The sequence below is a fragment of the Scomber scombrus genome, chromosome 6 (genome assembly GCF_963691925.1).
Source record: "Scomber scombrus chromosome 6, fScoSco1.1, whole genome shotgun sequence".
Lineage (NCBI taxonomy): Eukaryota > Metazoa > Chordata > Actinopteri > Scombriformes > Scombridae > Scomber > Scomber scombrus.
In genome coordinates this window covers 25116490-25131019 of record NC_084975.1, presented here as the reverse complement: position 1 = coordinate 25131019, position 14530 = coordinate 25116490, and the positions used below count along the sequence as shown (strand labels likewise).

Genomic DNA, 14530 nt, shown 5'->3' with positions numbered 1-14530 from the left:
ATTATTTACACCTTATTCAATCCATGTGTTACATTTTACATGTCTGATCATTGACACATTGTTTTAGAGTCATTTGGATTATTTCAACAAGCATAAGTAGACAAAATGTGTAGATGGACATAAGATCTTGAGGTAATACTTGATCATTCCTAGAGTAAATATTTGAACAAGTGATGAATAGTGACAGCAGAATCTATAGATTATTTAAAGTTGAAACTCGGGCACAGAAGGTGAGATTCCTCTTATTCTTCAAGTCAGTGTAAACATAGTAGCACTACATCTCAATTGGAACCAACGTGCTCAGCTTTTGTTCTGCCGGACGTGACGCAGAGGCGCACACAGTCGCCGTTTCCTTGGTAACAACATTACGTTCGCTTCTCACCATCCACGTTCACCATTTATATAAACAACATGGACATCCAAGAACGAAGTAAGCAAATATATTTCATTTAAATATTTGTGCATCTTCATGTAAATGTAAAGCAACACTTTGTTTGGAAAAAAACCCGCAAGATGTCTCTAACAAACCTTGACAGCTCAGGTTCAGTGACGTGTGTTTAGCTAACGTTAGCAGCCAGCTAACGACCGTTGACATGAAACCTCAACGATACGTTTGTTGTACACCGTTGAATAATGTCTGCTGTTAAAAACCAGTGTTCAAAGGTTACATCTCCTCCTTTTTCTTCAGATATCAGGAGCTGTGGAGAGAATATAGTAGACATGGTTGACATGGACGAGGAAAACTTTGCTATTTCCAGGTAGGTTCAAGCAGGTGTGTTAAAGTGTTAATGTTTTAACCGGTGACTGAGCCCAAAACATCCCTGGTTGATGGTAGCAACACGAAAAGAACACCTATTTGTCCCCATAAAATACTTCAATTGTCATAAGTTGAATGTTCAACATAGTATATATTCGTCCTTTTTGTTATTGCCAACAAGAAGCATTCACTTTTCTTCACTTATTTTACTAAAAAAGAATCTTTTAAAAGCAGGGTTCCCACGGTCATGAAATTCCTGGAAAAGTTATGAAACTGTTAAAAAACTGTTTTCCAGGCCTGGAAATGGTTTGGAATGGCTTTTACCATGTCAAAAATCAGTAGATTAATTTAATATGAATATACTAATCATCAATTTCTTTATTTAGTTTTTTAATATCTTCTAATTTGTTCTGGGATGTAATTATAAAATGCACCCATCATTTGGTGAGATCAAAGTGTCAAAACACCTGTTAAAAGGCTCCAGAATACAGGAAATGACATCTACTGTGTTAAAAATGTTCAGGGGGAGGACCCCCAGACCCCGCTCCCATTTGACTGTCCCACCCACATTTCAAATGCTTCCATGCTGTACATGGTCATGTTTCTTTCCTTAAAGCACAAATTGAATAAAAAAATGTCTTTGACATATGGTCATGACCATGAAGCTGGATTTGGCAGAAATGGAGTATAATATTCATAAGTGTGTTTTAATTAGTGTATAAACTGTAAATGGAGCCTGCAATGTCGCACTACCATGTTTCTACAGTAGCCCGGAAACCAAACTCTTAATCTCTCTTTGCTCTCTCAGCAACAAATACTGCATATTTCTTATAGCTGATTACATTTACAGCAACTGTAACAGAGTTTTGTTAGCCTTACTACAGGTTTTAAACTGTGTGTGGGGTTAAAATCAATTCCACTGTGGCTCTGTGTTAATCTATGGACATCACTTACCATAGTTGTGAATCCAAATCATTGATCTTATCTTTTAGGGATCTGATCCTCATCTTTTTTTTCTTCTTCCAGTTCCTCAGCGGCAGACACAGCTTTCGATGCAGTTATTGGCTGCATAGAGGACATCATTATGGGTAGGATTATTAATGAAACTACTCTTTTTTTCCAGTTGTGTTTATACAGAGATGTTTTTTTTCAGCAGAAACAGTTTCAATGACACTGTTTGTGAAAGATAAATGTATCTGTAAAAACACACCACTGATACACACAGAGAGTTGGTGTTGTAAGGAATGACAATTAGAAGTCACAGAAATCTTCAGTGTTTCACCAATAAATGGCTCGAAAAGTGTGACGTTCTGTGTGTCCATAACTTTTGTTTTAGAGGAGGAGTTCCAGCAGCTTCAGCAGAGCTTCATGGAGAAACACTACATGGAATTTGACGACTCTGACGAGAACAAACTGAGCTACACGGCCATTTTCAATGAATATGTGAGTTGTTGGGCTTCTCACTTCGGTCCCACACCACTTCTTTATAGAATGTGACAGTGATATAACCCTAACATTTCAACCCATAGCTGTGTTAAAGTCTAAACATATTTTTAACTAAACTTCTGTTCAATAGTAAAGAGGTAATCTTATTTACACCTGTGGATGTTGTGTAGGTTGACCTGCTGGAAAAACATCTGGAGCAGCAGCTAATGAGGAGGATCCCTGGTTTCACCATGAACACCTTCATAGAGCTGCTCATGTAAGACATCACATTTTATTCTGGCTGTATTGCAGTGGCAGTTTCTCTTCCCCAAACAGTCGTTTTAGTTGAAATGGTGACACAGCGTAGTCTCTTTGAAAGCAACCCGTCAGCCTGTACAATTCTTCCTTTATCCCTTACATACTATTCAGGGTCAAATTTGACCCGTTTTTTTACATTTGAAAGCTGTAAAAACATCCTATACACATTTATTTTAAGCGGACTTTTCCTAATGTGACCAACAGTATACAAAAATGGAAATAAAATGCATCATTTTTTATTTCTATTTTTGTGCAGCTGATACACATTTTTGTATATTCAATTGTACAACATTTAAAAAAAAAAAATAAAAAAAAAAACATCATTCAAACATGTTATATTCTTCATATTCTATAAAATGTCTCCTGGACCATAAAATAGTGATTGTCTTTTTTCCCATAAATAAATGGATATGGATAAATACACTGTGTTTGCTCTCTAACAGCTTCATTAAGGATTAATGAAACATGTATTAATGACTGGGGAATTCATGAATGTTAATTGATGTAGACACCAATTATGAGTCAGAATATAAACTGTATGTAAGGGTTAATGCACCTGTTCCTTATAAGAAGTCATGTTTTGCAACAGGCCACTAGGTGGCACACTAGCACATTGCAAATGTAATGCAGTATATCTCTCCTCCATCTGCAGGCAGCACAAAGAGGAGGTGCCGGGTGACATCTTCGACATGCTGCTGACATTCACTGACTTCATGGCCTTCAAGGAAATGTTTGTTGAATACAGAGCTGTGAGTGCTTTGCATTCTTGAAAAGATCTTTAAACCTGAATGAAATGTATAGTGTTTGTGAAGTACGTTGCTTTATTAACAGCTGTATTAATCTGTGCATTTCCAGGAGAAAGAGGGCCGAGGTCTGGATCTAAGCCAGGGACTGGTGGTCACCTCTCTGATTCCCTCTCTGATCCCCACAGACTCCAAACGCACCACTGAGTCGTAGTGACACTCACATGATTGAAAGGTCCAACTCTTGAATTGCCTCTTTCTCCATGTGTTTGTGTAAAATCTTGCCCACAGGCCTGCAGAAACTTCAGCTTGAGGCCAGTGTGAGTTTTTTTACTCTGCTGGTTGCACACCATGTAGATCTATAGTCTATATACATTCTTCTGTATGTAGTGGGTAGTTAAACAATGAAGACGGATGGTTTTGCCTTCTTTCTACTCTCCAAACATTGCAGTAGGCATAAAATACTTGAAATATTCACATTTATAAACCTGGAATTTGCAGGTGAGAGAGGCCTAATGTTTACATAACATTCATCCTCTTATTCAAGTGTAATTTCATTACAATTAAGCTTTTATTCTTTCTGCCTGGTTGGGGAGTAGGAACCCAAACACTGGTGCTGGTACAAGACTAATGTTTGTGTTTCCCACTGATACACATATGTATGTAATGTGCATTTCAGATTCCTCAGTAAGCAGTGGAGGAAAATCACTGGAAATGATTGAATATATGATTGTGCTCTTTCTCGTTTTTATCACAAGAAAGGAAAAGAGCAGAACTGAAGTATTTGTTTGACATTACACCTGAAGTTTTAAATTATTTGGTCAGTTTGAAAACTCATTAGAGTTTTGTGCCTGTGAAAGTGAATTTTAATGTGTGTGTATGTGTGTATATAGTGATTGTGTGTGTGTGTGTGTGTGTGTGTGTGTGTGTGTGTGAGAGAGATGTATTTGTCAGTAATATGTCAAAATGTTTTCTACTTGTATTCTTACCTAACAGTTTAAATTGTAAAAGTATATTTATGTCACTGGTGAAATACTGTTGGAAGAAAAATTTGCTAGTAAAAAGATATTTTCAAATAAACAGGTAAAAGTCTTGAATCACCAAGTGTTTTATTTAAACAAGTGTGTGGTTGACCCCCGACATTCCCCCGCAGGATTTCACTAGCATTCAAATTCCAGGTATAAAAACATATTTTCATAAAGGCACATACAAGAGGAGTTAAGCAGCGCTGTACACTTTGTCCCGGCACCATGAGAAGCTAGTGTACCAATATTTGGATCATTATGGGAGTCACTGTCATCAGGAACACTTTTATTAAAACTGCACATTCTTCCATCCACAACCTTAGTTATCAGTTTATCATCAGTGCTTTGGCTCGGCTTTCGAGGAATGAATGTGAGCACCTGACACAACCTGCATGTTCAGAGGAAATCTACAAAACACAAATACCATGCATACACTTATCTCTGAATTCTTTCTGTACATGTGTCAGATTAGAATGAGATTAGGAGACATTGCTACTAGATAGCACAGGAGTCAAGCATGTTATCACGTGGCCTGTTACAGTCATAGACACGTCGAATAGATGCAACAAAAACAACACTCTGTAAACAAGAAATGCTAAACAAACTTTTCAGTATGTATGTTTTTTCCATATTTGTCCCTCACAGACAAACACACCTCACAGGAGTCCAATGTAGAGGAAATCATTTATATCAAAGTCTTCAGGCTGGTCAGGCTGTCAAGTTTGGAGAAAGACAAGTTTTTGTAAACTGGATCTTGTCTTTTCCTGTTCGCCCAGGTGCAGAAAAGTCAGAGTTTAACAGTTGAAATCTAATCTTTACTAATCTATTTCAGAGTAACTTAGGACACATCTTGTTTACTTTATGTTATGACTACCAAAATACGGAAATAATACCATTCATGCCGCAAAGTTAACAATCATTACAGGAACCGTTCCCATTGATTTTACTTTTCCTCTGGTAATTTTAGCTACATACTGTGGCCTTTTTAATAATTATTCCGATTAAATTATTTTTTTGGAAGTGTTTTACGCTGCAGTTTACAGCACAATTCATGCTGATTTGAGGCAAATTACCCTGGCAGATTACCATCTGAGGTTTACAGTCACAAACATATAAATATATAAATCCCATTCACTCCACATGATTAACACCACTGTTGTTGCCAACAATTTAGGGCAATTCTGCCTTTATATATTCAGAATTGAATAGTTATTATTGTAATTGCCAAAGCAAAAACATTTTATTTTGAAATATTCATTAAAAAATATTTGTATATTATGTGGGTAAAAGTCTATTGAGTTTAAGTGAGTAGTATTGTCTAACTGAATTAGGTGTTATCATTATTATTATTATTATGTTATTACCATTATCATTATAATTGACCATTATTAAGACCAGGCTATGGTCAGGATCTGGGGTACCAGAGGCAGCAGTAGTGGTAAAGTGACACTTTGTTGACATCAACACTAGGCTATCCAAATCACCCAGATAGCTTGAGGGAAAGAAAACACAGTCTTTTCGCATGGTTTGAGTCCTAGGTCGGCACTGTGTTGTTGGCAGCGTTTCCTCCATTTCCTTTCCAGTCCAGATAAGAGAAGAAAGCACTGGCACCGTACGCCACAGTCACCACAGCACCAAAGAACTGGACAGACAGACAGACAGACAGACAGACAGACAGACAGACAGACAGACAGACAGACAGACAGACAGACAGACAGACAGACAGACAGACAGACAGACAGACAGACAGACAGACAGACAGACAGACAGACAGACAGACAGAAAGAGGGTGAGACACCAACAGGAAGTGAAAGGGGGAGAGGAGAGATAATTACAACAACATATATCAGATATTTCTGTTTCACATCTATAAAGACTTCAGGTATTTACAGCTTTAACACTAATGACCCATTATTCCTGATAAATACTCAAACATCTCACCTGGTGTGCCCAATAAAACACGACTGATAAGAGTTTATGATGACAGGACCAAAGCCGGGGCTGCTGTGTTCGTGTGTGTGTGTGTGTGTGTGTATACTTGTACGTCTATCTTTGTGAGAACCAAGTAAAGTTTTACACCTAACAGCGAGGACATTTTTGCAAAGTGAGGACATTTGGGACATACCTCCAAAGTCCTGTTTGAGGCTCAAGATTTAGTTTTAGGGTTAAGGTTAAAATTAGGTTTTGAATATGGTTTGGGGTTAGGCATTTAGTAATGATGTTTAACGGGTGAGTAAAGGTCTTGGGAAGGCATTATGTGAAAGAGAGGGTCCTCACAACTTTAGAATGACAAATGTGTGTGCAGGTATGAATGAAGACATGTGCTATAACCAAACAGGACTTTGGCCTGTGGAAGAGACAATAAAACTCTGTATCCAGCCTGTATTTCCTGACACCACCTATCTTTAGTGTGCAATCTAACACACACACACACACACACACACACACACACACACACACACACACACACACACACACACACACACACACACACACACACACACACACACACACACACACACACACACACACACACACACACACACACACACTTATATCTCCTGCCTTAGAGTCATATATTTCTCTCTCTATTAAAATCTTATTAATATAAATCATTAGCTCCTTTAAACAGCAAAGGTGAGGAGCTGGTGGAAACTGTGTGACAAAGGTTTGTGGACTTATACACTCCCAAGTACTTCACTGGCTTTACAGCCATGTGAGCAATAAGAAAGCCCTTTGTCTTACTCTGGCTCTTATGTGTCTTAACTTTTCCGGTGTGTGTTCCTGCCACAGCCTGATATGTAAACATGCTATCAGAAACACACCTACTGTAGCCAAACAGTCACAGTGTGAAAAAGGGAAGGTCGGAGAGAAAACTTAAAAAATGTGCTCAGAGTTCGATTGGGCAGGGCAGGGAAGGATCATGGGAGGATTGATGGACTAGATTTATGTCTCTTGGATTTGCTTTTGCAGTCACATTTGTTATATGACAAGTCAGGATACATTATTAAGGGTGGGAGGATGATCTTTCTTGCATTTTTAACCAGGCCTTTGTGTGTGAGTGAGTGTGAGTGACAGTGTGAGCCTTACAGCAGCGGCTGCCATATGTCCGTAGAAATAGGATGGGTAGAAGGGTTGAACAGATGCTGCGTTGGCCAGGAAGGCAGTCAGATAGAGGACTGTGGCAACGCCGTTGTACACCATCACCTATAGCAGAAGAGGTGAGACATAAGTGTATCATCAGAGTTTCTCCTCTCTGTTCTGGGATTCCCTCCTGTCTTAATTCCTCCTTTTTCTTATCTGTTTTCACTTGATTGAGCCCCAAATGATCCTTGATCCATAAACTTTTCAATTCAAGAAAATAGAAATCTTCAGTCTAGGTCTTGTCGCCTTTTTCTTGGTCAGGCACCATTTATTAATTGTTAATTTAATGAACAAGTGCATTAAGACCCTGACTAGAGGACAATAGAGAGTGTGTGTTATTGGCCAGGCTGCACCTAGATGCAACTAAAATCAGCTGCACAGAGGACTCAGAGGGAATGATGTCATTTTAAACATATTCCCTAATTGAGCTTTTTTTAATATGAGTGTTGGTCTCCTACATGAACAGGCCATTTTCTGATCAGTTAGATCAGTTTTGATTATTTCACATGAAAAATTTTTCTGAGCTTGTTGAGATTTTTTAGTGTTAAGCTCTCAATCAATAGTAGTCAAGGGTTTCTTTTTTCCAGACGTTGATTGTTACTCATTTAGTCATTAATGTCTTATATTAAAGAGAAATACAACTTTAAAGTGTCAGCGTCTTTAAGGCCACTGCTAAATAAAGCACATTTGATACATTTTTGCAATGAATAAACAGCAATATTTATAATAGTATAAAAGTAACAGTTCAGTATAACAAGTCTCAAACTTCTTCCTCCTGTGGTCCCTCCGTACCGTTAGCGGCCAGGGTACAAAGGTGAGCTTTTGTTGGGTGCCGAACAGGATTATAAGAAAGAGGATGGTGGTGAGGATCCACAGAGTGACAGCAACGAACATCACCCAGCCGTACGCCGGCAGTGACATGTAGGGGGCGCTGGCTATCAACGCCCACTGGAGCAGCCCCAGAAACTAGAGTGGTGACAGGGAGGAGACAGGTGATGTGGTGCAGCAATAAAAAGTAAACATTTTTTTTAACATAAACCAATGATTATCTCACATTTTTTCAAATGGATCTTAATACAATGTTAACAATATGTATATTTCAGATGTTAGTGCTCACTTGGTCTTTTTTTCCATACAGATGAATGACAAGACAAAATACTAAATCAGCTGAAGCTAAAATGCTTCAGTAGTATGAATTATTCAAATAAAGTGGGTATTTCCAAAGGCCCTTTAAACTCAAATTGATCATTTTTTTGGCCACTTGGGGGCAGTGCAACAAGCTGCAAACACAGCTTGTCTATTAACACAACTAGCGGACGCAGAACAATATTAACTCTCTCTTTAGCGCTATTTTGCTCTCTATTAACTCCTGATGGAAATATCTGGACTTTAAAACCAAACCAATGAGCAAGACACTTAAATCTCCACAAAGCTAAGAGAGAAAGAGAGAGAGTCTCTAGCTGTATTACTAAGGATTTTCTCTTTCACTTTAGTAATTTCAGCCATGGTTGATGTAAAATATGGATTAGAGCAGCTTTAAGTACAAACTGTTTAATCAGACTGTGTTTCTGTGCTGACCTGTGGTGCAGAGACAGTAATACATTACTATTCTCAGCTGTTAGTCTTTGTCCTTCTTTTATTAAAAGTATTTGTTTAATGATGTAATTCGCTACTTTTCATCATAATTTTGGTTTTGTCAGAAAAAAGGGACTCATGCACTGTGCTGCACTGAAAAGAGTTAAGTCCACTGAGATAGTCTTTTTAAGAGGGTATCTCATCAATGCCAGTATGCAGATAAAGGTTGATAACAGCAGACAATAATAGTTACAATATACATGTAGTATATATGAGTATTGTTTGAAGACTTGGAAAAAATTATACTATCCTTAACCAAAACTGCATTTTCTACTAATCCTTTCTTTAATGAAAAAAAGCTATGTGCAATTTTTGTTTACAGAGCCATACTTAACACTACTGACTTACATTAAGGTTAAAATGAATCATATACACTAGTTTCTTTAAAACAAAGATGTCATTCTGACAGAAACCACACAAGGTTCTGGCCTCCGTGCCCCTCTGCTTCTAACCCATGAGAAAGGACATGAGAGGGCAGTGTATTATGTATGTATGCAGGGGTCATGTTTCACTTTTAACACATTTGATACACACACACACACACACACACACACACACACACACACACACACACACACACACACACACACACACACACACACACACACACACACACACACACACACACACACACACAGTAGGAACTCTGATGTTGACCTTCACAAAGCACCCATCTTAACAAAGACCTCTGTTCTGACAGAGGACCGGTTGAAAACTTCAGATTCTGGACTTAAACAGTCAAATGTTTATGACACACAGCTTGAGTCAAGCATATTTTTGTCCAACTGTGTTCATGTCCACTATATATTAATATTATTACTCTGCCCATGTGGAAAGATTTTAAACAAAAGTGACAAGTGCAGGAAGGAATTCTGATTACTGATTACGTCATCACTGAAGGTTAATTATGGACAAAACAAGTGAACAAGTGATTCAAATCTGCGTGATAAGCAATATGTTATCGTTTCCCTGCCAATGTGTGAAGCAGGTTCAAGCAACAGTCTTGTTGAACTACAAGCCCCAGTATTTATATATTATGCAGATGCGTTTATAATGCAGTATACATGGAGCATATTATTTATTAATATTGCATAAAGGGATGGAAGTTTGAAACAGGAGACTAGGTGTTGCTTGGATTAAACTCTGAACAGCAGATGAATGAATGTGATGATGTAGAAAGAAAAATGTTTCAAATATCAATACTGGTGCTTCCTATTATTGCTCTTTTCCTTTTTGTGTTGGTGATGACTAAGGGTTTGAAATTTTAAATTATGCTGCCATGAATGAATGACGTAACAACCAAACACACACACGCACGCACGCACGCACGCACGCACACACACACACACACACAGACACAAAGTAGTGTTTACATCACTTCAGAGGACTTTACATTGAATTACAGTCCTTTACCGGAGATTTATCCTAACCCTTACCATAACCCAAGCTTAAACCAAGTCTTTGCCTCAAATGTATTGATTTATGTCATGGAGTCTTAATTTTGTCCCCAAACAGTAACCACTGGAAATGTAGCACAGGCCTGTTCACAGACAAGGAAGAGACTAAAAAGCCACAAAAACAAACAAATCCTTTAAAATAATAGTTCATCTGGGGTTTTTTTCAATTTCTAAAAGTTTAATTTACCACCATTGTGTGATTATGATATCCTAGTTTCCTGCTCAGTTCAAGCTCAAAGTATCTATTGATGCCCAGCTTCAAGTTATCCCATTTACTGCCAGTCAGACATTGGAGCTGCCTGTGTGTCCACATGCTGTGAGTAGTCTAACGAATAGACCAAAGTGTCATACTGTGAAGTCAAATATAGTCTTGCAATACCGGTTAATTGGAGATCTATGCCTACCGAAGTCTGGTTAACAGCTGCTAACAAACCTACGCCTCTTACATTTTGTCATATTTTGACACATCGTACTGGAAATGATGCTCTCTCTCCATAGTGGACTGCATGCCACCGCTCCAGTATGGAGGGCCACCCTAAAGCTTTGGATTAGTTCTGCCATGCAGTTTTTTAAACACGCTCTAATTGTTTCATACCAGCTTTAACAACAAAACATGGGGGAGTGTCCTCGGTCTCTATGAGTGGAGAGTTTAAGAACTGACTTGTGAATCTAGGTCTAATGTTGAACTGCAAAGAGATTGTTTCAAATCTTGCTTTATCAAAGCTTATCTCTATTTAAAACAGGTCACCTGAAGTTAAATGCAAGTCATCAAAATAGTTTTAATTCCCATGATGTACTGTGTAGGTGCAGCATCCTAAAAGAATAATCAATTCAAACATAAAGCCCAGCAGTCACTGTTAGCATGCACTGTACTAGTAAACTGATTCAGTAATGTCTTTAGTATAGCAATATTGTTTTAAAGTTGTGTAACATTGCACGATTGTGTTGTATTGCCTGAGAATTCAACTTTTCATTTGTAAAAGAGTGTATGAGTGAATCATTTACAGTGTCTGACTTTTAACATCACATATGACTACTAATAATCCAAACTGTCACCACAGCAACCAGTTAAGTTTATTTAGTATTCCTGGTTTAAGCATATTGACACATCTTGTAAGGAAACCATGTGTAAGAAAGCCAGGGGGGTTGATTTTGTTGAATATTTGTGCTTGGAAAAAGGTTTTCATGTACTTTTACTGAGTAAGGTCATAAGCACATTCTTACCCCAATGGTCACCTGCCACTCCCCCACAAACTTTACCAGGGTTAATCAGTCTTCTAAATACACAAAAGTACACTTCTGCTGACTACTACCTAAATCGCCTTACTACTACATCACCATCAAGAGCCAATAAAGCCTGACACTCATAAAGGACGGATAAGTGAGAAATGTTTAACAGTTAGTTCATATACAGACTGCATGTTTAAAGTGGTCTCTCTGTCTGTAAAGATACAGGTTCAGGGGAACGGTGGGATGGTCAGAGGGATGTGACAGCAGGACACGGGGCCTCCAGGGGACAAAGATCTCCTGCATCTGTCAGCCATCCAACCAATCACGTGTCTGCTGTGAGGATAGAGTCTAGTGCAAATACATCACTGGGGGGGGGGAAATGATCCAGCTGAGGCTCAGCGCTGTTATCATGATCGCTCATGTGGTCTATTCAATTCAATTGTACAACCATATATGAGAGCAAACATAGCAGACCTGACGCTTGTCATAATCAATTTTCCTATCAAATCCTTATCAAGTTCATTTTTGTTCTCTGCTCTGTGCCAGCTCATGAACTGACTTGACTTTAAACTGCAGAGCGAAACAGCAGAGGCTTTGTCTTGTTGTGTGTTTTGTCAATAGATAGTCTGTGACATTTATAGTGCACAGATGAAGCTTGTTGAATCACATTCAAATTCTTGTTTCACCAGACACTGGGCACAGATATACAAATATCTTTATCTAGAACTGTTCTAATGTAACAGCAATTTGAAGAGTTTACCACATCTTGTGGTTTACCTTTAACTCATTCTCAATAATAGCAAACTGAGCCTCAATTACCCAAACTCTATCCACTCATTGGTTCTTCAGCTTTTATAACACACAGGTATTAGTTTCATGAAGCTATTAGTAAAAAATCAGAACAAACCAAATATATATGCACAAACTGCTATAAAAGCTTCAAGGATAAGCATGGAATATTCTGGTAATCATGGTATTCATGGTAATATTCCTCTTATTATCAACAAACCCCAACAAAATGACCAAAACCAACAATGAACTGATTATACTAACAAGTATATTCTGTGTATCTAAAGCCCTCTGTGCCATGGACCTTCATCGTTGCTAAAAATGATTAAAATCAGATCAATGAGCCACGTTTTTTCACTGGGTGTCATGTTCCCTCACTATGATGAACACGTGCACTGGTAGTTTATTTTGAGTTGATTGTATATATGTTGCCCTGCTGCCAGAAATAGTCTGTAGAGTGCCAGTCTAGAGTGTGTATTAATCCTCAGTTGAAACTAGGCAGCATAAAGGCACTGTTTACTTCTACTGAGTAAAGTTTACTTTAAAAAAAACTACAGTGTCCACCTATTTTATGAAATTATTAAGCCTTTGTAAAAAGTGAAGATTTTGAAATATTATATCTTCAGGAGGAACAGACTTGATTGATGCCGAGAACCACAGATTGGGAAGTTTGAAAGTATTAAGAGATGGACTAAAATAGCTATTGTTGGTTTTAGTCTTATAGAATATTACCATCCTTGCTCTTTAAGCCACTAATGGTTTCAATAATCATCCCAGTAGAAACAGAACAGAAATTTGGTCCATAAGTGAATAGAGTTGGTCAGACGACCAGTGAAGTCACTCACTATTTCAACCATCATGAGGACAGCCGGGATGCTTCGGACAAAAGTCATGTCCATCATGGTGGTGACGTTCGCGGTCAGCCCTCGGAGGCTGTTGCCCCCCTGCTGCTGGTTGTCGTAGTGTGGGGAACTGGTTTCTGTGGTAACCTTGGATGGGAAGTCTGCCATGATTATGCAGCTTTATCTAAAACCGACCCAACAACAAACTCCTTGAGGATGGGATGCAGTCTCAGAATCAAGTTCCGTGGTGTGAATTTTCCTCCTCCAACAGATTTCACTCCTCAGAAAATATTTGAAAGTTGGGATTCTGTAAATGAACCACTGACGACATCCACAGGTGGCAGCAGCCAGATAACTCTTTTTTATATAATTAAATTTCAGATATGTCCAAATCATATAGTTGTATAGTTGTAAAAAAAGAAGAAAAACAGTCCATAGAGAAAAAACTGAAATTTCCACTTTCAGATATCCAACATCGACCCTCCACCTGCACTGACAGGTGTCTAATGGTGGTGGTGTGACTAGCTACCCCGTCTACCCCCTCACCCCACCCCTTCTCTCTCTCTCTCTCTCTCTCTCTCTTTCTCTCTCTCTCTCTCTCTCTCTCTCTCACACACACACACACACACACACACACACACACACACACACACACACACACACACACACACACACACACACACACACACACACACACACAGACAGTGTTTTTATCGTCTTTTCTCTCTCCTTTTGCCATCTCTATCTGGCACCTCCCATTTGGCTCTCAGAGGGCTCTCACCTCAGTAACTCATTAACTTGGCAGGAGGTGAGGGGAGGGAGAAGGAATACAAGAAACATGTGACTCAGTGGCTCCCTCCTGGTGTAGATGTGTTTGTGTGTGCCTTGTCTTTTGATGAACTTCTGTGACCGCCATATCTGTCATTCACGTCTCTATCTTGATAAGAGAGGAAGGCACCATACAATGCACAGAGTTTAATAAATGACACAAATAGTCGGAGAGGATGTGGTAAAATGTTAACTTAAAAAAGCAAATCTTACTGCTCCAAACACTCAGTGAGGAATAATTGTGTGTGCTGGTGTTTTAAAGTGAGTGTTTGAGTGTAATAGTGAACCACAGTGAAGCACACAGAGTCAGAAATGCTGCTACACTGCTCTCAGTGAA

The 14530-nt window shown here is 38.6% G+C and overlaps 2 protein-coding genes across 2 annotated transcripts; one reads left to right on the top strand and one right to left on the bottom strand.

Moving 5' to 3' along the window:
* Positions 1–375: 375 nt before the first annotated feature.
* arl2bp (ADP-ribosylation factor-like 2 binding protein) lies at positions 376–4172 on the top strand. The gene is made up of 7 exons (XM_062421275.1): positions 376–430; positions 689–758; positions 1784–1845; positions 2094–2200; positions 2374–2459; positions 3153–3249; positions 3356–4172. Exons 1-7 carry the CDS (start codon positions 412–414, stop codon positions 3455–3457), a joined length of 543 nt encoding a protein of 180 aa, XP_062277259.1. The 5' UTR covers positions 376–411; the 3' UTR covers positions 3458–4172.
* A 161-nt stretch (positions 4173–4333) lies between these two features.
* pllp (plasmolipin) lies at positions 4334–13867 on the bottom strand. The gene is made up of 4 exons (XM_062421155.1): positions 13369–13867; positions 8205–8378; positions 7359–7475; positions 4334–5910 (listed from the first exon to the last, which is right to left on the bottom strand). Exons 1-4 carry the CDS (start codon positions 13531–13533, stop codon positions 5803–5805), a joined length of 564 nt encoding a protein of 187 aa, XP_062277139.1. The 5' UTR covers positions 13534–13867; the 3' UTR covers positions 4334–5802.
* Positions 13868–14530: the final 663 nt, after the last annotated feature.